General features: G+C 40.8%; 2 protein-coding genes across 2 annotated transcripts; both read right to left on the bottom strand.

The window, feature by feature from the left end:
* Positions 1 to 7,614: 7,614 nt before the first annotated feature.
* LOC147352314 (olfactory receptor 1A1-like) lies at positions 7,615 to 8,602 on the bottom strand. The gene has a single exon (XM_086360996.1). The coding sequence runs from the start codon at positions 8,600 to 8,602 to the stop codon at positions 7,664 to 7,666; it is 939 nt and encodes a 312-aa protein (XP_086217122.1). The 3' UTR covers positions 7,615 to 7,663.
* A 10,823-nt stretch (positions 8,603 to 19,425) lies between these two features.
* On the bottom strand, positions 19,426 to 20,415 carry LOC147352313 (olfactory receptor 1A1-like). Its single transcript, XM_086359661.1, has one exon. It carries the CDS (start codon positions 20,413 to 20,415, stop codon positions 19,486 to 19,488), a length of 930 nt encoding a protein of 309 aa, XP_086215787.1. The 3' UTR covers positions 19,426 to 19,485.
* Between the last annotated feature and the right edge of the window lie 1,570 nt (positions 20,416 to 21,985).

Below are 21,985 nucleotides of genomic sequence, written 5' to 3'. Positions count from 1 at the left end.
GTGAAAAGTATAAGAATTTCATTCATGTATTCAATACAGAAGACAGAGTTAGATGCTAAGGTGCCATCGCAGATCACAGAGAGAGATGATTTCTGCTGAAATCTTGAAGGGAGAAATAAAAGAACCATATGTCCCCGGGAGAGGAGCCAGGAGGTTCATCAGCATGAATGCTATGAACAGAGACCATGAGTCAGAGTTTCAGGAAATGCTGGGCTGCTGAAATCCATTTTCCTGGAGAGTGTTTATGTTCTAAGATACTTGTCCCATGAGTGTGAAGATGCTGAAGACAGTTTTTCAGAAGAAGCCAAATTCTTCCCTGTGGTATTAGGGGTTCAGGTGAAAGAAATGCCCTCTTAAGTGCTTTGACCTATTGTTGCTTTGTCAGAGAAATAACTTATTTTTCTTAAGGGGTCTGTTAACATGCACTGTTGAATATGGGAGTGCAAGGTTTGTAGCTATTCCCAGAGGCAAAAGGCTTTTGTGGGTTCGTCTGCATGCATGCATATGTACACACACAGAGTATTATCTCAGGAAGTAGCTGAGGAATGGCATAACCAAATCAAAACTACCCCTTCCTCACCCTGTTTTCATGGATAAGGGCCCAGGAATAACCATTGTCAGAAGGGGAATGTCTCTCTCCCTCTCTCTGTCTCCCCTCTCTCCTCTCTCCTCCCTTCCCCTTTTTCTCTTCATCCAATCAGGAGACCTTGGGTTCTGAATTCAGGCCAAGGTTTGGGTCCCTGTTCTGCCTCTACATCTGTGAAGACAATTCAAAACACCATTTTTTTCATCTGGTAAAATGGCAATAATTCTGCTTACCTCTCCTGGGATTGTGAGGGTCAAAGGAGATTATGTGTGTAGTGTAGTTACTGGCTATTTAATCCCCTGGTATTACTGTCGTAAAAAGTTTCTTCTCCAACATCCACAGCTTCTACCTGGGGAGTCAGCTCAGACGCTTCCAAAAGGGACTTAGTCCTGTGGCCTTCACTCCTCTTCCATGAATGGAGAGTTTACAGGCAGCGGGTCCAGTTAGTACCCGTTAGCTTTCCTTTCTGGAGGCAGGCATGCTGGAGAATGTGTTAGTAGTATGTCCTAGAGGAGGGTCTCTGGTCCTGTGTTTCTGAGGCAGAAGACACAGGACTGGAATGATTTGAAAAGAGGAGCCCTGAGTTTTTCCACTGTGGAGCAGAAGAGCCAGAAGGAGTTGGCCTGGATGGGGGCTAAAGATGAGGACTCTAGTTTCCTCCTCAAGGAAGCATGATGGGTTATATGATAGAGAAAACGGTGAGTGGTTCACTAGGTTATAAAGTCTCTTGAAACATGACTCTCCCGTGTCTTAATTCGGGCCAAAGTCAGAGTAATTGTTGAGACTCATTACATGCTGTGCCTTGAGGGGATACAGTCATTCTCATGAGTAATTTTGTCAGAGTTCTTTTCTAGAAGCAATGATGGGCAACAGTCTCCCAAAGTGTCTCCAGGGTCCAGGCTTTGGGCTCACCTATTCTGGCCTCTCTGTTGAAATGTGGACCCTTGTCCTCTGCTTTAGCACAAACTGGAACCATCCCTTGGGATACAAGGAGTATGGTAAAATTGAACTCCTGGGCTTTATTCTAGGCTACACTGAAGCCTTTCTGATGTTAAATGTGCAAAGAAGAGTAATTATATTTCATCTTTTATCTGTGATTTGTCTTAGGGGAGGCTATGAGGGAAATTAAACTTTCCTTTTTCTTGTGCTTTGATAGTAAGTCTCTGAATTTTTTCGATTCTTAGAGAAGAAAAGGTTCTAGATGTTATCTAGTCCACCTCATGTATGTATCACCTTTGTAACAGCCCTGATTAGTGGTCATGTGAAGAGTTGACTCATTGGAAAAGACTCTGATGCTGGGAGGGATTGGGGGCAGGAGGAGAAGGGAACGACAGAAGATGAGATGGCTGGATGGCATCACTGACTCGATGGACGTGAGTCTGAGTGAACTCCGGGAGTTGGTGATGGACAGGGAGGCCTGGCGTGCTGCGATTCATGGGGTCGCAAAGAGTTGGACATGACTGAGCGACTGATCTGATCTGATCTGATCTGATGCTATATCTTAGCCCCTTCTGTAGTAGCAGTCTGTAGAGGACCATGGTGAAGGCTCTGAGCTCTGACTGGGTTTCAGTCCAGGCTCTGCCTCTTTCGAGCTGTAAGTAACTTTGCATAGTTATTAAATGTACTTGCTCATTTCTGTGGGGCTTCCCAGGTGGTGCTGTGGTTAAGAATCTGACTGACAATACAGGAGACATAAGAGACATGGGTTCAATCCCTGGGTTGGGAAGATCTGGAGAAGGGCATGGCACCCCACTCCAGTATTCTTGCCTAGAGAATCCCATGGACAGAGGAACCTGGAGGGCTACAGTCCATGGGGTCGCAAAGAGTTGGACGCAATTGAAGCGACTTAGCATGCATGCACTCATCTGTATAATTGAAATAACAAAGTAGCAGCAGCAGCAACATTCTCAGAAATTTGTTATGAGGATCACATGAACTGATATCTGAAAAGGCCTTAAACCAGAGCCTGGTATATGGTTAGCACTTAGCAAATTTTAGCTGTTATTTTATTATCTCTGTGCTACTTTTTTCCTCCTATAATACTTCCTATCAACAACCTCTTTTACTACTAGCCACGTAGCTGTTGGATGACTCTCCAAAATCTTCTTCAGCTTCTACCGATCTTGAAACATTTGCTGAATCACATTTTCCCTTGGAGTTGTCTCAGGTTACGCCATCGTATTTGCTCTGTTGTTACTGTTACTCAGATCACAGCCCACTGTCTAGGACTTGGGCTTCACAGACGTGGATAATATAACATCTCATGATAAATATTTTCATCCTAGTAATTTTTTTCTCTTTATGTCCTTTTAAAAATATCTTACTAATTCCACTTTTTATTTTCTGAGGGCTCACTAGGGGCAAGGAATTGTGTAATGGCATCAGAGAGAACTATGAAGAAAACCATGTTTTAACCTCAAACATTACAACTGTTTCTATGTAAAGTGTCTACAACTTTCCTTAGCTTATAAAAGGAATCTCTTACCTCCCATGTGCTAAAGAGAAAATCCTGTGGATTGTCACAGAGGCTAAAATTTACTGTCTGTTATAAAATCCCAAACTTTGTTAAATCTCTTCTAAAGATACTAAAAAATGACCTATACAATATATTTGCAGAATAACAGAAGAGGAAAAACACCTTAAGTACTTGGATGAAAAATTGTATTAGAAAGTTCTCTAAAGAAGGGAACAAAAAAATTTTTTTTTAATTTTAAAATATTTTAAGACCTTTAAAATAAGAGAGTATGAGACAAATAAATTTAGATGAAAATGAAATTGACATAGAAATAGCAAACAGAAGTGAATGAGGAACACTACATGATTGTACTTGGCATTTTAGGCAGAATTGACAACATTTCAGAAAATAAATGAGCAGTATTCAGGACAATCCAGAAATTGTCTTCATCTGTCCAGGAGGATTATTTGACAGCTCTTCTTGGAGATATGAGCATTAGATATGTGGTCTTCCTTCTTCTGAGTGCCAGTGTTCTGGTAACACCACCTTTTGCCTTTTGCTCCCTTGAGATATTGTAACTTCTTGCAGTTTTTACTCTGGGTTACTCAGCATTTTTCACTCTGGTTAGCTCAGCATTTTCTTTTTTCATCTTTAGTCTCTTTTAGGATATATTAATATATTAATACTATATATCTAATTGCAGTATCATGTACGGATGTGATAGTTGGACCATAAAGAAGGCTGAGCACCAAAGAATTGATGCTTTCAAACTGTGGCCTTGGAGAAGACTCTTGAGAGTCCCTTGGACTGCAAGGAGATCAAACCAGTGAATCCTAAAGGAAATCAACCCTGAATACTCATTGGGAGGACTAATGCTGAAGCAGAAGCTCCAATATTTTGGTCACCTGATGCAAACAGCCGACTCATGGGAAAAGACTTTAATGCTAGGAAAGATTGAGGGCAAAAGGAGAAGAGGGCAGCGGAGGATGAGATAGTTGGATAGGATCATTGACTAAATGAAAATGAACTTGGGCAATCTCCAGGAGATAATGAGGGACAGGGAGGACTGGTGTGCTGCAGTTCATGGGGTTGCAAAGAGTCAGACATGACTTAGCAACGAAACAACAACAATCTAATTCCCTGTATTAAATCTTCTTTTTTTAAACTTGCTATTGATTTTTTATTTAACTTTTTATTGGAGTATAGTTGATTTACAATGTTGTATTAGTTTCAGCAAAACGAATCAGTTTTACATATACATACTTTTCCTTTTTTAAGATTCTTTTTCCATATAGGCCATTATAGAGTACTGACTAGAGTTCACTGTGCTATACAATAGGTTCTTAATAGTTAGCTGTTTTTTTTTTAATAATCAGAATTTATTATTTTAATTAATACGATTAACAAATAATTGAGTTAATACATATCTAATAAGTGTTGACTATGTTTCAAGGGATATTCTGGGCATTGAGAATAGAAATACAAGAAACATAGCTCCCAAATTTCTAAGAACCTCCAGGCCAGTATCATAGAGAGATATAAAAACATACAAATTATAATGAAACTTAATAAATGCTATTACAAAGAAATAAATGAGATGCCATAAAAATGATTTGAGACAACTTTGCTCTTGATATAATGATTTCTCACTTTTGAGACATTTGAGAGGCAAAAATGGTGTATAATGGGAACAGTAGGAGGATATTAATTTAGAGTGAATGTTAGGAGCCCAGTAGTGAAGATATTTATTGCACATTTAAGAGTTAACTATTACTGAGCCAAGAGAAATTATAAGAAAGTAATATATCAATTTTGCTTTATGAGGAATATAATAAAGCAGTGAATAAATTAACTTTTACATACAAGATGAGTGACAAGCAATTACTCAAGAATAGCATTCAAGCAAACAATAGTAAAGGTTTCATTATGGTCCATAAGATAGAGATAAAGGACACAATTACAATCTCAATTCAAGCAATGTAGTGGACAGAGATGAGAAAGTTTTCCAGCTTGGAAGACTGCATGGTTGATAAAGCCATAAATCAAATGAAGGATTCAAGAGAAAAACATTTGTCAGCTTAATACTCACAAGTTATATTTAATCAAGTTTGTTTTGAAACACAGATGAAAAAATAAATGTATGGCAAAACCAATACAATATTGTAAAGTAAAAAAAATAAAAAATAAAAAAAAAAGAAAAAAGAAATGTATGAGAAGTATTTGTTTATCAGTGTGCTAATGGACTCAGCTTTGAAGTGGCTCAGTCGTGTCTGACTCTTTGCAACCCCATGGACTGTAGCCTACCACGCTTCTCCATTCATAGGATTTTCCAGGCAAGACTACTGGAGTGGGTTGCCATTTCCTTCTCCAAGGGATCTTCCCAACCCAGGGATTGAACCTGGGTCTCACTGCATTGTAGGCAGACGCTTTACCCAGCTTTAGGACATGTGAAATGTAAGATTAATTTAAAGGAAAATTTGAGCAAGCTACCCAAGGAACAAGTGAGGTTTGGACATAAATGTCTGGCTTTTATCTCAGAGTGATTGAAAAGCACAGACTTAGGAAACAGTCTGAAAAATAGTTTCTAATCAAGGATATTCTGAAATAAAGTCTGCCAATAGTAGCCATCAGAGAGATGAAAGAGGAGGAAGAGGAAGGAGACAGTGGAAAGAGAAGAAGGGAAGGAGAAAGGAAAGAAGGGAGAAAGGAAATAGATATTATAGAAAAAGAAGTAAAACGTCCCCCTGGAGGTCAGAAATTATAGGCTTAAAAATTGTCAGAAGTGGAAGCAAAGCAGTTGAATTTGCAGTGTTAAAAATGTTCATTATACATTTAAAGTTTTATAAGTGAAGTTCAAAATTATTTCAATCTAGTAATGCCAGACAACTAGAGGTCATGTAGAGAAGGAAAAGACTGTCATATCTAACTTAAAAAGAAATTAAAGTTTTAGACATGCAAGGTAGACACTGAAGTAAATAATGAGAACAAGAAAAATCTTGAATCTACTTGCCTGGCAAGTGGAAGCATTTCACTGTGCCTCTTTTCATAATAATAATCCACCATCTGCGCTGTTTGATATTTTCCCTAGAATTAGTGTCTTATGATTTCTTCTGAAAAGCTTTCTCAATTGTGCTTCTTAAATTTCTTTCTTTTTTTTTAAATTTTATTTTATTTTTTAACTTTACAATATTGTATTGGTTTTGCCATATATCGAAATGAATCCGCCACAGGTATACATGTGTTCCCCATCCTGAACCTATTGGAGTATTGTTGATTTACAATGTTGTATTAGTTTCAGCAAAACGAATCAGTTTTACATATACATACTTTTTTTGTTTTTAAGATTCTTTTTCCATATAGGCCATTATAGAGTACTGACTAGAGTTCACTGTGCTATACAATAGGTTCTTAATAGTTAGCTGTTTTTAAAAAAAAATGATTTCTTTGATCGTGCTGGGTCTTTTGTTTCTGTGTGGGCTTTGTTCTGCTTGCAGCGCATGTCACGCTCCAGTTTCGGTGTGTGGGCTTCTCATTGCAGGGGCTTCTCTTGTTGCAGAGCTTAGAGCACTCAGTCTTCAGGAGTTGTGGTATGTGGGCTCAATAGTTGTGGCTTCCGAGCTCTAGAGCACAGGCTCAATAGTTAGGGCACACTGGTTTAGCTGTTCCGCAGCATGTGAGATCTTCCTGGATCAGGGATTGAACCCATATCTCCTGCATTGGCAAGTGGATTCTTTACCACTGAACCACCAGGGAAGCCCCTGGTTATCTATTGTATATGTAGTAGTATGTGTATGCCAGTCCCAATCTCCCAGTTTATCCCTCGTTCCTTATCCTCTGTTAACCGTGTTTGTTTTCTACATCCGTGACTCTAGTTCTGTTTTGTAAATAAGTTCATTTGGATGATTTTTTTTAGATTCCACATTGAAGTGATATCAACCATTTTGTGCGAGGTAAATCTTCTTATTTAAACATACCTGTTATGATTTCTGTTCCCAGAGTGAATCCTTTTTGACATTCGAGGTACATAATGGATGCAATATCCACTATGATTACATATAATCATGATTATATTACGTTTAGAGACTAACAGCGTCATATATTTTGCTTTCCTCCAGCATTCATTGGATGCAATTTATATGACCAAGACTGTGAAAGGTATGGTGATATGTTAAGACAGCTTCTGCCTTAAGAGGCTTGCAAACAGTAGAGGTGATTAAATGTAGTAATCTAATAATTAGCATAATCATCAAAAAATCTAATGACACTTGAATAGTGATTTACAGCCTTTGTAGTCTGAGCCATAGTGATCCTTGTACCTTATGACAGTGGCTGGGCAGGTATTATTATTCTTTACATGTGGATGTAGAGGCTGAACCTCAGTCTTTCTCACTTGTCCTCTCACAGTCAATTGTTTAACTGGGACATGAACCCAATAGTCCTGCCAAAGCAAAACAAAACGTACAAAGTGGTGATTTGAGTAATGTGGTTCATAACTGTTATAAGATTTCTGAGAGGAGGAATTTCCAGAAGGAAAGATATAGGCAGCTTTTTGGAGGGGATGACGTTGGGGATGGGTCTGCAGGTATACCCTAATTGGTGACTGCAGTCTTCAGTGTATGAGCTCATTTTGGATGTGAGGACGTTCTCTTGCTGAAGAGTTTTTCCAGGGCATCTTTCATGACCCTATTTCTCAGAGTATAGATGAAAGGATTTAGCATTGGAGTCACTGCGATGTACATCACGGTTATCACTGCATCCTTTAGGCTGTAACTAGTCAGAGGGCGGAAGTACATGCCCATGACTGTCCCATAATACAGAGAAACAACAGTGAGGTGGGAGCCACAGGTGGAGAAGGCTTTGAGCACACCTTTGGTGGATGGAACACGTAAGACTGTGGAAAAGACGTGAACATAAGAGACGATGATGCATAGTAATGGCACGGAGAAAACACCAACCCCCAGGTACATCATCTTCACATTAAAGTGGATGTCAGAACAGGACAGCTTGAGCAAAGAGGCAATGTCACAGTAGAAGTTGGCCACTTCCTGGTTTCCACAGAAGGACAGGCTAGCTGTGAGCAGAGTGTGGGGGAGGGCATTGCCATTTCCAATCACCCAAGACCCAATGACTAGCAGGACGCAAGTCCGTGGGCTCATGATTGTTGTGTAGTGAAGTGGGCGGGTGATGGCCACAGTGCGATCAAAGGCCATAGCAGCCAGGATGTAACTATCTGTGTTAGCCAAGGCAATCATGAAATACATCTGTGTTAGGCATCCTCCAAAGGAGATGGCTTTGGTGCCCAGGAGGTGGTTGGCCAGCGCCTTAGGGATGGTTACAGAGGAGAAGAAGATGTCAACGAAGGAGAGGTTGGCAAGAAGAAAATACATGGGGTTGTGGAGGCGAATGTCAGAGTAAATGGCCAAGATGATGAGCAGGTTTCCAATCAATGTGATGGGGTAAATGAATAAGAAAAGGATGAAGAAGAAGTCTTCTTGTTTCTGATGACTACTAACTCCTAGGAGGAAGAAATCCAGGACAGAGGATTGGTTTTCATCTCTCATAGCTCCTTTGTTAGCAAGGGAAGAGAAGAAACCAGAATTTTTAGTGAAGTACTGTGTCTAGTATATTCTTTATTCACCACATTGGATTACCTGTATTTATACTTGGGTATGCTAAATTCAGAGATGATTAATATTTTGGGAAAATGATCCCTTTTCATCAATCTAATTGTCAGAGAGCCTTTGACAAATTCTAAGAAGATCAGTGATGCCCGTTCTCCTGAATAAAAACCTTTGATTTAATCATTCAGCAATTAAATTTCAATTTGTGTGTGCTAGATACTTTGTAAGGCCTTGTGGAAAAACCATGAGCATGTTGAAAATATGGTTGTCTATTTATTTGACATATATGACATAGTCTCTGCTCTTAGGAACCTTATAACTTCATGGGGAATCCTATTTGTCACAGGAATTTTATTGTACAGGATAGGAAAAGGACAGCATTCTAGAGTATTTGAAGGAAAAACTTCAGTACAAAGAATGTGTCGTACATGGAGCATCCTGGATAATTAGAAACTGTTCTATTGACTGATCCCAGAGCCCAGGTGGTATCAGGTGTCTGCACTGGTGTTCAGTCAGTTCAGTTCAGTTGCTTAGTTGTATCCAACTCTTTGCAACCCCATGAACAGCAGCACGCCAGGCCTCCCTGTCCAGCACCAACTCACGGAGTTTACCCAAACTCATGTCCGTTCAGTTGGTGATGCCATCCAACTATCTCATCCTCTGTCACCCCCTTCTCCTCCTGCCCTCAATCTTTGCCAGCACCAGGGTCTTTTCAAATGAGTCAGCTCTTTGCATCAGGTGGCCAGAGTATTGGAGTTTCAGCTTCAACATTAGTCTTTCCAAAGAACACCCAGGACTGATCTCCTTTAGGAGGGACTGGTTGGATCTCCTTGCAGTCCAAGGAACGCTCAAGAGTCTTCTCCAACACCACAGTTCAAAAGCATCAATTCTTCTGCACTCAGCTTTCTTTATAGTCCAACTCTCACATCCATACATGACTGCTGGAAAAACCATAACCTTTATGAGATGGACCTTTGTTGACAAAGTAATGTCTCTGCTTTTTAATGTGCTGTCTAGGTTGGTCATAACTTTCCTTCTAAGGAGTAAGCGTCTTTTAATTTCATGGCTGCGATCACCATCTGCAGTGATTTTGGAGACCCCCAAAATAAAATCAGCCACTGTTTCCCCATCTATTTGCCATGAAGTGACGGGACCAGATGCCGTAATCTTTTCTGAATGTTGAGCTTTAAAGCCAAGTTTTTCACTCTCCTCTTTCACTTTCATCAAGAGGCTTTTTAGTTCTTCTTCACTTTCTGCCATAAAGGTGGTGTCATCTGCATTTCTGAGGTTATTGATATTTCTCCCGGCAATCTTGATTCCAGCTTGTGCTTCCTCCAGCCCAGCGTTTCTCATGACATACTCTGCATATAAATTAAATAAGCAGGGTGACAATATACAACCTTGACGTATTCCTTTTCCTATTTAGAACCAGTCTGTTGTTCCATGTCCAGTTCTAACTGTTGCTTCCTGACCTGCATACAGGTTTCTCAAGAGGCAGGTCAGGTGGTGTGGTATTTCCATCTCTTTCAGAATTTTCCACAGTTGATTGTGATCCCCACAGCCAAAGGCTTTGGCATAGTCAATAAAGCGAAATAGATGTTTTTCTGGAACTCTCTGGTGTTAGAAGATTGTAAATCAAAAGACGGGCTTCCCAGGTGACTCAGTGGTAAAGAATTCACCTGCCAATGCAGGAGATGCAGGAGATGAAGTTTCAGTCCCTGGGTGGGGAAGATCTCCTGGAGTAGGAAATGGCAACCCATTCCAATATTCTTGCCTGGAAAATTCCATGGACAGAGGAGCCTGGTGGACTACAGTCCATGGGGTGGCAAACAGTCAGACACAACTGAGTGACTGAGCACACGTGTACGCGGATCAGAAAGACAACTGGGAATAGGTCCTAGCAAAGCAAGCCTAGTAAAATTCCTCCTCAGATGTCCCATTTTCAAAGTATTTATTTTCTACTAGCTCTTGGTAGGTTTTACCTCTTTTCCACACCCTTAATTATATATAAGCTCAACGCTTTCTGTTTTCCCTCGCTTTGCTATGTTATTTCTTTTGGTGACTCATTCAACCCCATTGTGGCTTCAGCTGGTGCTTAGTAGACTGATCTACATCTGTACACTTGATCTCTCTTCCCTTTATTGCCACATTTGTTGTCCTGTAACATGTCTACGAATCCCTATACACTGCATATGCAACCTAAATAGTTGGCAAGGTTTTTTGAAAAGGAAAACCTTCTTTATTTTTATCTCTTCCAGAGAGATTCTTGTTAAATGGTGTTCATTTTGTGTACCAATAAGTTTACACTCAGTATTTCTTGAATTATACCCAGGTTTATTATATGGGCTCCCCACATGTGGCATACTCCTGGGCACGCTCATCCAGTTTTCCCTCACCTCTTCATCTGATCTTGTTGATTTAATTTCAAATAATTGGTCTATAACCTAACCTTTCTATTTATTGTCTCTGTACTTTAAAATTAATTTTTAATTGGGGTATAATTGCTTTGCAATGTGGTGTTAGGTTCTTCTGTACATCAAAGTCAATCAGTTATACATACATATATCCCCTCTTTTTTTAGATTTCCTTCCCATTTAGGTTGCCAAGGAACATTGAGTAGATTTCCCTGTGCTATATAGTAGGTTCTCATTAATTATTATCTATTTTATACATAGTAGTGTGTGGATGTCAATCCTAGTCTCCCAGTTTATCCCATCTCCCCTGCCCCCATTGGTATCCATAGTTTGTTTTTATATAGTGTAGTATCGCTTATATGTGAAATCTAGAAAAATGGTACAGATGAACTTATTGACAAAGCAGAAGTAGAGACTCAGTGCTTTAGTTTTGACAACCATAATTTTCTATCTGGTACATTATAATTTATAAGTCTAGATTCTGAATGGGAGTATATTATCAACTCTAGAATTACAGTTATTGCTGGAATGAAAAGAAAAAAATTGAGATTTGGGATGGGAATAAATGGAGTTTTGAATGTATCTAATATTTATTTCTTTAAAAAATTTGGAGCAAACTGAATCACTTTGCTGAATACCTGAAACTAACTCAACACTGTAAATCAACCATATTCCAAAAAAAAAAAACTGGAGTAAATTTGACCAAATCTTATATTTGTTAAATCTAGATAATAAGTTTTTTAAATGTTATACTCTTTGTCATTATGATGTTTTAATAATTTTATAATAAGTAAATTTAACTTAAAATATACATTTCACAGGTTGGATGATAACTGGGTCTAGAGTGTAGTCATGAAGCTGGATGGTTCTATTCTATTTTTCAGTCAATGTAGGAGACAAAATGTTCCTTGTGAAGAGGTTAAAAATAAATGGAAGTTATTTAGACTGGGAATGGGGACCCAGTGGCCAAATACAATGCTCATCTAGGCTTACTTACAGAGATGGCTGCTTATTGAACTCACAATTATATTATAAAATACAAATGGGATTCTGTCTATCTCTTTAAAACCACTCATTTTCTACATATCACCTAAGAGATGAAGTCCAAGTTTCTTACGGAAAAAATCTCAAGGACCAATTGTTTAGACAGTGAAGGGTACCTTCAGGCAGAACCACATGTATATCTTTATCAGAAGCTGAGGCTTCAGGTACGGGAATAAGAAGAATTCAATCAGGAAAAGAAATTTGGGGTTATATTGTGAGGAGTTTTGACCAACACAGGTAATTTGTACTTTATTCATTAGGTACAAAGATAATATAGTGGATGTGAGTACAATTAACCTTTTCTGATAATACAGATATGCAACCTTTTATTTAACGTAAACAGAAATTTGGACATATATATTAAATGACTGATTCATAAGGCAATGTTTTGAATGCTTATCTTGTGCAAGAACAACCACAAGGAAATAAAAAGATAAATAATGAAAGAATGTAAGGCTGTGCCAGAAAAGAAGCAGTTGGTATAATCAACACAGGAACCAAAGAAACAGGGGACGAGAGCAGAGAGATTTCTGAGCACAGGGATTGATGATAGAGATCCTCAGTGGTGGATGTCAGTGTCATCATGGGGAGAAATGATTTCTGCAGAAACCCTAGCTGCTGCTACTGCTAAGTTGCTTCAGTCGTGTTCGACTCTGTGCGACCCCATAGATGGCAGCCCACCAGTTTCCCCCGTCCCTGGGATTCTCCAGGCAAGAACACTGGAGTGGGTTGCCATTTCCTTCTCCAATGCATGAAAGTGAAAAGTGAAAGTGAAGTCGCTCAGTCATGTCTGACTCTTAGTGACCCCATGGACTGCAGCCCACCAGGCTTCTCCGTCCATGGGATTTTCCAGGCCAGAGTACTGGAGTGGGGTGCCATTGCCTTCTCCACAGAAACCCTAGAGAAAGAGGTAAAAAAGCATATGCCCCCACAGAGAGGAGCCAGGGATGGGAGAAAGGGGGCAGGCAGGGATCAGCATGAAGCTACAGGCTGAGTAAGAGCCTCGAGTTCCCTGGAATTAAGCCAGAGTCCCAGGAAATGCTGCCTGCTAAAATCTGCTTTCATGGAAGATGTTTAGACTCTGTGATATCCGTGGCATGAGTGTGGTGATGCTGAGAAGAAGCCAAATGCTTCCCCTTGTTGTATGATGCAGGAAACATACCAGAAGGCATCCTCTGAGTGCTCTGAGACTCCCCGATAGGCCGGCGCATCAGTGCTTTGACAATGAAATAACATAATTTCCTGGAGGAGCTTCTTAGCATGCACCATTGAATGTGGGGGTGAAAGGACTGCCTTCCTCAGCTCTTTTCTAAAATAATGCACTTGTGTGACCGCTAGTATGTGCACTCACAAACAGTATTACTTTAGAAAGTGGACAGTTCAAGACTGAGACAGCCAAGTCAGAGCTACTCCATCTCATCCTGTTTTTTTTTTTAGAGAAAGCCCAAGGAGAAGTTTTATCAGAAGAGAAGCATGTTCTCCCTGTCTGTCTGTCTCTCTCTTTCTCACACACACACCCATCAAATCTTGAGAACTTTGGTTCTTGAGTCCTAGTTTTGCTACCATCTCTATTTGACTTTAGGTGATTCAGTTAATTGTTTTTTCATCTAATAATTCTACTTACCTCTTGAGGGTTTTATGAGACTCAAAGGAGATAATACATGTAGTGCAGTTGCAGGTTATCTATCTCATGCTGTCACTGTGATAGAGAGTCGGTTCAATATCCAAAGCCCCTGCCTGGGAAGTCAGCTCAGATAATGTTCAAAAAGGGTCCTGGTCTTGTGGCCTTCTGGCCTCTTCCACAGAAGGGAATTTTACAGCCACCTGTTCTAGCAGATTCCTCCTGGGGAGTAAGTGTGCTGGAGAAAGTACTGATAGTAGCTTGGCAGAGATGGTCATCTCTTCCTGTGGGAAAGGAGATAGGCCCAGGGTGGTTTGGAGAGAAGGACCCCAAGTTTCCTAATTGTGGAGCAGAAGGGGTGGGAAGAGATGTCCTGGATGGAGACTGGTGATGAAGATTCTAGCTTCCTCTGTAAGGAAGCAAGGTGTTCACAGCAAGGAGAACATTTGGAATTATGCATCAGGTTTTAAAGTCTCCTGAAACATGATTCACTCAGACCTTCATTCCAACCAGTCAGAGTAATTGTGGAGACTCCTTGCGTGCTCCTACAGCTGTGCCCTAATGGGACACAGTGGTTCTCAGGAGTAATTGATCTCAGAGTTCCTCCCTAGAAAAAAAGGATGGGCAACATCTTCCCAGAGTATGTCTCCAGGGTCAAAGCCCTGGGTTGACCTATTCTGGCCTCTTTGTTGGAAAGTGGGCCCCTATTCTCTGCTTCAGGACAAAATGGAACCAGCCCTTGGGAGCTGTAAAGATTATGGTACAATTAAGCTCCTGTCTTACTTCCAGCCTACACAGAAATCTTTCTGGTGTTAAGTGTGAAACATAATATAGTTCTATTTCATCTTTATCTAGAACTCTATCTGAGGAAAGAGTAGAAATTTATATTTTCAAAAAACCTTCTTCCCATGTAGACTGGTGGTGGTGGTTTAGTCACTAAGTCATGTCTGACTCTTTGCGACCCCATGGACTATAGCCCACCAGGCTCCTCTGTCCATGGGATTTTCCAGGCAAGCATACTGGAATGGGGTGCCATTTCCTTCTCCAGGAGATCTTCCCCATCCAGGGATCAAACCTGGGTCTCCTGCATTGCAGATGGATTCTTTACCAACTGAGCCATCAAGGAAGCCCCCAAGGTAGTCTAGACATGCTTTAAATGGCTGCTTTTTCACTGTGTCCTGGGACAGGTGAGTCTGTGCTCAGGCTCCTCAGTAACATCCCTCCCTCCTGTAGGTTGTTGCATAGGGGTTGGGGTTCCTGTGGGTACCACGTCTCCATCTTTCCTACCCATTTCTTTCTTTTTAAAAGATTTCTTTATTCATTTTTTGGCTGTGCTGCATCTTCATTGCTGCTCACGGGTGTTCACTAGTTGTGGCGTGCAGGGGTTACTCTTTGTTGCAGTGCGCAGGCTTCTCATTGCAGTGGCTTCTCTTGTTGCAGAGCACAGGCTCTAGGGTGCATGGGCTTCAGTAGTTGTGACACGTGGGCTCAGTACTTGTGGCTCTCAGGCTCTAGAGTGTGTGCTCAGTGGCTGTGACACATGGGCTCAGTTGTCCCATGGCATGTGGAATCTTCCTGGGCCAGAGATGGAACCCTTGTCCCCTGCATTGGCAGGCAGATTCTTAACCACTGGACCACCAGGGAAGCTCCCCATTTCTTTATTTTTTAAGATTGTTTTTTGAAATGGACCATTTAAAAAGTCTCTGTTGAATTTCCTATAGTATTTCTTCTGTTCTATGCCTTTTTTTTTTTTTTTTTGGTTTTGAGCCATGTGGGATTTAGCTCCCTGAGCAGGGGTGGAACCCAAACTCCCTGCATTGGAAGGTGAAGTCCTAACTACTGGACTGCCAGGGAAGCCCCTTTCCTACCCATTGCTGGGTGGTCCGTCTGTGTGTAAAAGCCACTCAGTCAACCCTCAGCTCTTTGGAAGGAATTGCTGTGTTTGTGTTAATAGGTATAGATTTGGTGTGTCTGTGCGTGATGCCATCTTGGTCCCCTTCTCTTATACTAACGCATATATATGGAATTTAGAAAGATGGTAACAATAACCCTGTATACGAGACAGCAAAAGAGACACTGATGTATAGAACAGTCTTTTGGGCTCTGTGGGAGAGGGAGAGGGTGGGATGATTTGGGAGAATGGCATTGAAATATGTATAATATCATATATGAAACGAGTTGCCAGTCCACGTTCGATGCACGATACTGGATGCTTGGGGCTGGTGCAATGGGATGACCCAGAGGGATGGTATGGGGAGGGAGGAGGGAGGAGGGTTCAGGATGGGGAACACATGTATACTTGTGGTGGATGCATTTCGATATATGGCAAAACCAATACAATATTGTAAAGTTAAAAAATAAAATTAAATTAAAAAAAATTAAAAACAAAAACCCGTGATTTTAGAGAAAAAATAATTCCTCTGCTTTTATTTTTTTACCCCAGCCCATGGCCCAGTGTCACACCCCTGAACAATTTACACGACTTCCTGGGAAACCAGAGATGTAAATGAATGTGACAGCTGTGGTTCACGTTACTAGCATTCTCTCCTTGTGGATTTCCTTGGCATCCTCTTTGTGACACCAGATATATTTAGATGGACTGAACGATGGTGTAAGGATAGACACTGAGACTAGAAGGATCACTTCACTGCTTTAAAGCTGGTAACTTCTATGAGCGCCCATATTTCCCAGTTCTGTCCTATCGTTCCACTAGCGCTGTGTCCGCAGTGCCCTCTCTAATTGTAAAAATTCTAGCCGTCTTCTGCCAGTGCACACATTCTGACTTGCTTATATATCTATCCTTATTATTTTATGTCTCCTCTGTGGGTCAGCTTAGCCAGGGGAATGTGCTGGTCATGAGGAAAACTGAATTTGAATCCTCATCTGCCTGTTGTTTGTTGTTTGGTTGCTAAGTCGTGACTCTTTGCGAGTCTGTAGACTGTAGCCCACCAGGCTCCTCTGTCCAGGGGATTTCTCAGGCAAGAATACTGGAGTGGGTTGTCATTTTCTCCCCTGAGGAATCTTCCTGACCCACGTATGGAACCTAGGTTTCCTGCATTGCAGGCAGATTCTTTACCATTGAGCCACCCTCCTCTTGAAACACATTAATGAAGTCATTTCACCTTTTGGAGGTTTGGTGTTCCTGTCTGTATAAGAGGGCTACAATTTTGTGCTGCAGGGCTTTTTGAAAATGTAAAGAGACAATAATGTATGTGATATAGTAAGACAACTTACACACACACATGTATTGGGTTGGCCAAAAATTTCATTCAGGTTTTTCTATAAGATCTTAATCAAGAACTCTTAAAAAGTAATTTTTATAGGAGTAGGGTTGTTCACAATGTTGTGTGAGTTTCCATGGTAAAGCAAAGTGAATCAGCCATACATATACCTACATCCCCTTCCTTTTGGGCTTTCTTCCCTTTCAGGTCACCACCGTGAGTTAAGCAGAGTTCCCTGCGCTATACACTATGTTCTCATTAGTTACCTATGTTAGTATGAATAATGTATGTGTGTCAGCTGATTTTTTTGCCAACCCAATATATTTGATCTTTAAAGAAAGATCTACTTTTTCTGAAACTATATGGCGCATTTGGAGCTTCTTTTGTTGCACTTATCACTGTTTTCCTTGTGTTGGCTATTGTTTCATCTTTTTTCTAAAACAAGCATTTGCAGGCCCACTCAATGTTATTATGACAACACAATAAAAATACACTGTGAGGTGTGGTTTGATGAATAGAAAATTGAGAGACACATAGCTTGACTCATAGGAACATCAAGTCAAACTTGTACAAATTTCTTTTTCCTCCAACCAGAATCCTCATTCTCCATTATGCCCCCCTTTTCTTGAAATTTAGTCATTCTACAGAGGCTCTTAGATAATTTTATCTGTTCCCAAACTTTACTTATCAGTGCCACTCTGATTCATGCTCTGTTAATTTTGCTGCAAAGCTTCATATCTTCATTGTATGATTTATTGAACATTTCCCTGAGTGTGTTCCTCAGGAACCTTTAAAGTCTGCCCAAAATAAAACTGGTTTTCTTAAAATTATTCTCTTATTCATTATTTTCAATAAAAGCATCATTTTCTAGGGGCTTCCCAGGTGACTCAGTGGTAAAGAATCTGCCTGCAATTGAGGAGACACATTGGGTCAGGAAGATCCCCTGGAGGAGGACATGGCAACTCACTCCAGTATTCTTGCCTGGAGAGCTCCACGGACAGAGGAGCCTGGTGTCTACAATCCATGGGATCGCAAAGAGCTGGACACGACTGAAACGACTTAGCACACACTCATGAGGATTCAGAGCCCCAGGAATGAACATTTGCGTCACCTCCGCAGGTGAGGACCAAGAAAAAGCAGCTTGGCAGCTCCTTTCAGAGATGTGAGCTTCAGGCATGTGGTCATCCCTCTACTGAACTCCTAGATTCTGGTAACACCACCTATCCCTTTCCTTTCCCACAGTTCTAGTGAAAACAGCTTCTTTTTGCAGTTAGTAACTTTTGGATTATATCAGTATTCATCTTTTATCTTGTTTTAGTCACTTTCAGAATGCATCTATGTATCTAATTCCTTGTGTTAAGTCTTTATAATTTCTGCTTCCTGAATGGTTCCAAAATTAATTTATAACATGTCCAGTATAGGATAGATGGTAAATAATGTCAAATCTGTTCATGTCTAATCATTATCACATTACATTTATTCACTTACATTCATCCATTCTACCTTCACAAATAATTATTGATTGCAATGACCAACATTTGTAGAAATAGAGCAAAGTGTTGAGACAACTCTTGTCCTCAAGGTTTTCAAGCAAAGTAGGGGTGATATAACCTAATAATTCTCCAAACTGATGTTTAAATAATAACTTGTAGACTCCAAAGCATGAAATACTGCGATGCTGCTGCTGCTGCTAAGTCGCTTCAGTCATGTCCGACTCTGTGCGACCCCGTAGACAGCAGCCCACCAGGCTCCCTCGTCCCTGGGATTCTCCAGGCAAGAACACTGGAGTGGGTTGCCATTTCCTTCTCCAATGCAGGAAAGTGAAAAGTGAAAGTGAAGTCGCTCAGTCGTTTCCGACTCTTATCGATCCCACGGACTGCAGCCCACCAGGCTCCTCCGTCCATGGGATTTTCCAGGCAAAAGTACTGGAGTGGGGTGCCATTGCCTTCTCCGAAATACTGTGATACTTACCTCCTAAGACAGAGACAAGGCAGACTTTTTCTATTTATATTATGTACACCTTAAGCCATGATTGAGACATTCTCAAGGCTTCCTAGGTGGCTCAGTGGTAAGGAATCCACCTGCCATGCAAGAGATGCAGGTTCAATTTCTGGGTCAGGAAGATCCCCTAGAGAAGGAAATGGCAACTCACTCCCGTACGCTTGCCTGGGAAATCCCATGGACAGAGGAGCCTGGAGGGCTGTGGTCCATGGGGTCCCAAAAGAGTTAGACAGGACTTAGCAATTAAAACAACAACAACAGACATTCTCAACTTTACTCTGCCAGTCAGTAGCCTCATTGGAACAGGATCTAATAACCTTCCTGCCACTCTGCCAAAAGGAGCAATGACATGTATAAATGGATAACAGGATGTCTCATCAGACCGTTACCAGATTTCTGAGAAAAGAAATTTAAGGTCTGTACAGAATAAGGTGGCTTCTTGGAGGCGGAGACTCTTAAGTCTGACTTTTCAAGTATAATTTTAATTGGTTTAGTGCAGTCTCTAACATTATCTCACATTGGTTATGAGAAGATTCTCCTGCTGAAGAGTTTCCCCAGGGCAGCCTTCATGTCCTGATTCCTCAGACTGTAGATGAAAGGATTTAGCATTGGAGTCACTGCGATGTACATCACAGTTATCACAGCGTCCTTTAGGCTGTAACTAGTCAGAGGGCGGAAGTACATGCCCATGACTGTCCCATAATACAGAGAAACAATGGTGAGGTGGGAGCCACAGGTAGAGAAGGCTTTGAGCACACCTTTGGTGGATGGAACCCGTAAGACTGTGGAAAAGACCCGAACATAAGAGATGATGATGCATAGTAATGGCACAGAGAAAACAGCAGCCCCCAGGTACATCATCTTCACATTAAAGTGGATGTCAGAACAGGACAGCTTGAGCAAAGAGGCAATGTCACAGTAGAAGTTGGCCACTTCCTGGTTTCCACAGAAGGACAGGCTAGCTGTGAGCAGAGTGTGGGGGAAGGCATTGACATTTCCAATCACCCAAGACCCAATGACTAGCAGGACACAAGTCCGTGGGCTCATAATTGTTGTGTAATGAAGTGGGCGAGTGATGGCCACAGCTCGATCATAGGCCATAGCAGCCAGGATATAACTATCTGTGTTACCCAGAGCTAACATGAAACACATCTGTGTTAGGCATCCTCCAAAGGAGATGGCTTTGGTGCCCAGGAGATGGTTGGCCAATGCCTTAGGGATAGTCACAGAGGAGAAGAAGATGTCAACGAAGGAGAGGCTGGCAAGGAGAAAATACATGGGGTTGTGGAGGCGAACATCGAAGCGAATGGCCAAGATGATGAGCAGGTTTCCAATCAGTGTGATGGGGTAAATGAACAGAAAGAGGATGAAGAAGACATCTTCCTCTTCTTGCTGACCGCTAACTCCCAGGAGGATGAAATCGAGGGTAGAGGACTGGTTGTCTTCTCTCATGGATCCTTCAACAGGAAAGGGGAGAGGAATCCAGAATTAATAGTGAAATTCTATGTATAATGTTCTTTTTAAACCACTACTTTTGACTCCTGTAGTTGCTGTGTCAATACCTGGGTTTACCAAATCCAGAGATAGGTAGTGCATTGCAGGGAAAACATCCCTGTTGGTCTGTGGGGCTAGCTGACAATTAGCCCTGGACACTCATTCTAAGAAGTAAGTCATCTATGAAGTGCCCATCCTCCCCAGTCCCAGCACCATATCCAAACACCTAGGGTTTAATTATTTAACAGACAATTAAGTTCATATTTGATGTGCTAGAAACTTTGTTAGTTCTTGAGGCAAAAGCATAAATATGGGAAAAGCACAACTTATCCACTTTTATTCATATATGGCAAGTCTGCTTCAAGGACTTTAGAACTTAATGGAGAAGCCAGAACCCTACGCTAATCTTATCACAGATGAAAAGCAAAGGATAATATTTTGGAGTCTTTGAGAAAGCATTCCAGTGCAAGGATGGCTAGTACAAGAAGAACCCTGAACAATTGGAAAGTGGTCCAATGACTAAACTGAGAATGAGCCCCAGAGTCTAGAACATCACAGCTGCCTACACTGCCAGCAGAACATTGCAGAGCATAAAGACCATCTGGGTTAGGTCACAGCAAAGTGAAATCAGCGAATTTACTTCTTGGGCATCTCATTTTTAAAGTAAACATTCACATTTGATATGTTTCTTCTATATTCCAAACTCTTAAATATATGTGATCATCATGTTTTTCTCTTTGACCTTCCTTATCTTTTTTTTTTTTTATTGTTATCTCCTTTGGTGACTCATCCAATTTCATGGTGACTTTCAACTACTACTTAGTAGAAATGGATAGAAAGAACAAAGTAGATAGAATTCAGAGTTGTTTTCAAGGAAAATTCAAGAGAAACTCTAGATATACTAAAAGATTTAGGCAAGGTAGTTAATAATAATCAATATTAAAATACTGATATTGTCTTATGTTTCTGTTGTTATTCAGTCATGTCCCATCCTTTGCGATCCTGTGGACTGTAGCCTGCCAGGCTCCTCCATCCATGGAATTCTCCAGGCAAGAATACTGGAGTGGGTTGCCATTTCCTTCTCCAGGGGACCTTCCAGACCCAGGGACTGCTAAGTCTATTCCCCTAAGCAGCACTTCCCAAGCCATTTGTCTTATACATTCAAAATTATAATTTTTAAAAATTATTCCCATTCATGGTACAAGAGAAATTTTAAGAAATAGAGAAATAATTCTTTAAAAAAGAGGAGGTCCAGACTGGCTGTGAAAAGCTACAAAACTTTTCCAAACAAGAAGAAACAAATAATAAAAAAAAATAGGGAGATAAATATTAACAGAAGTGTCAGTGTTGTATTATTGAAATGTCAGTTTACCTCTAATTAATTTATGAGTTCGTCACAGTCCCAGTCAAAATACCATAGGTTTCTTTAAAAGATGATATTTACTAAACTGATCCAAAAATTCATGTAGTCTGAGAATAAAGAGCCAAGGGAACTAAAAGAGTTTGAGGCATGAGAATAAGAAAGAAA

The sequence above is a fragment of the Bos grunniens genome, chromosome 19 (genome assembly GCF_055505025.1).
Source record: "Bos grunniens cultivar Pamir isolate PY7600 chromosome 19, Bosgru_T2T1.0, whole genome shotgun sequence".
NCBI classification, from domain to species: domain Eukaryota; kingdom Metazoa; phylum Chordata; class Mammalia; order Artiodactyla; family Bovidae; genus Bos; species Bos grunniens.
This window is presented reverse-complemented; position numbering and strand designations above follow the sequence as displayed.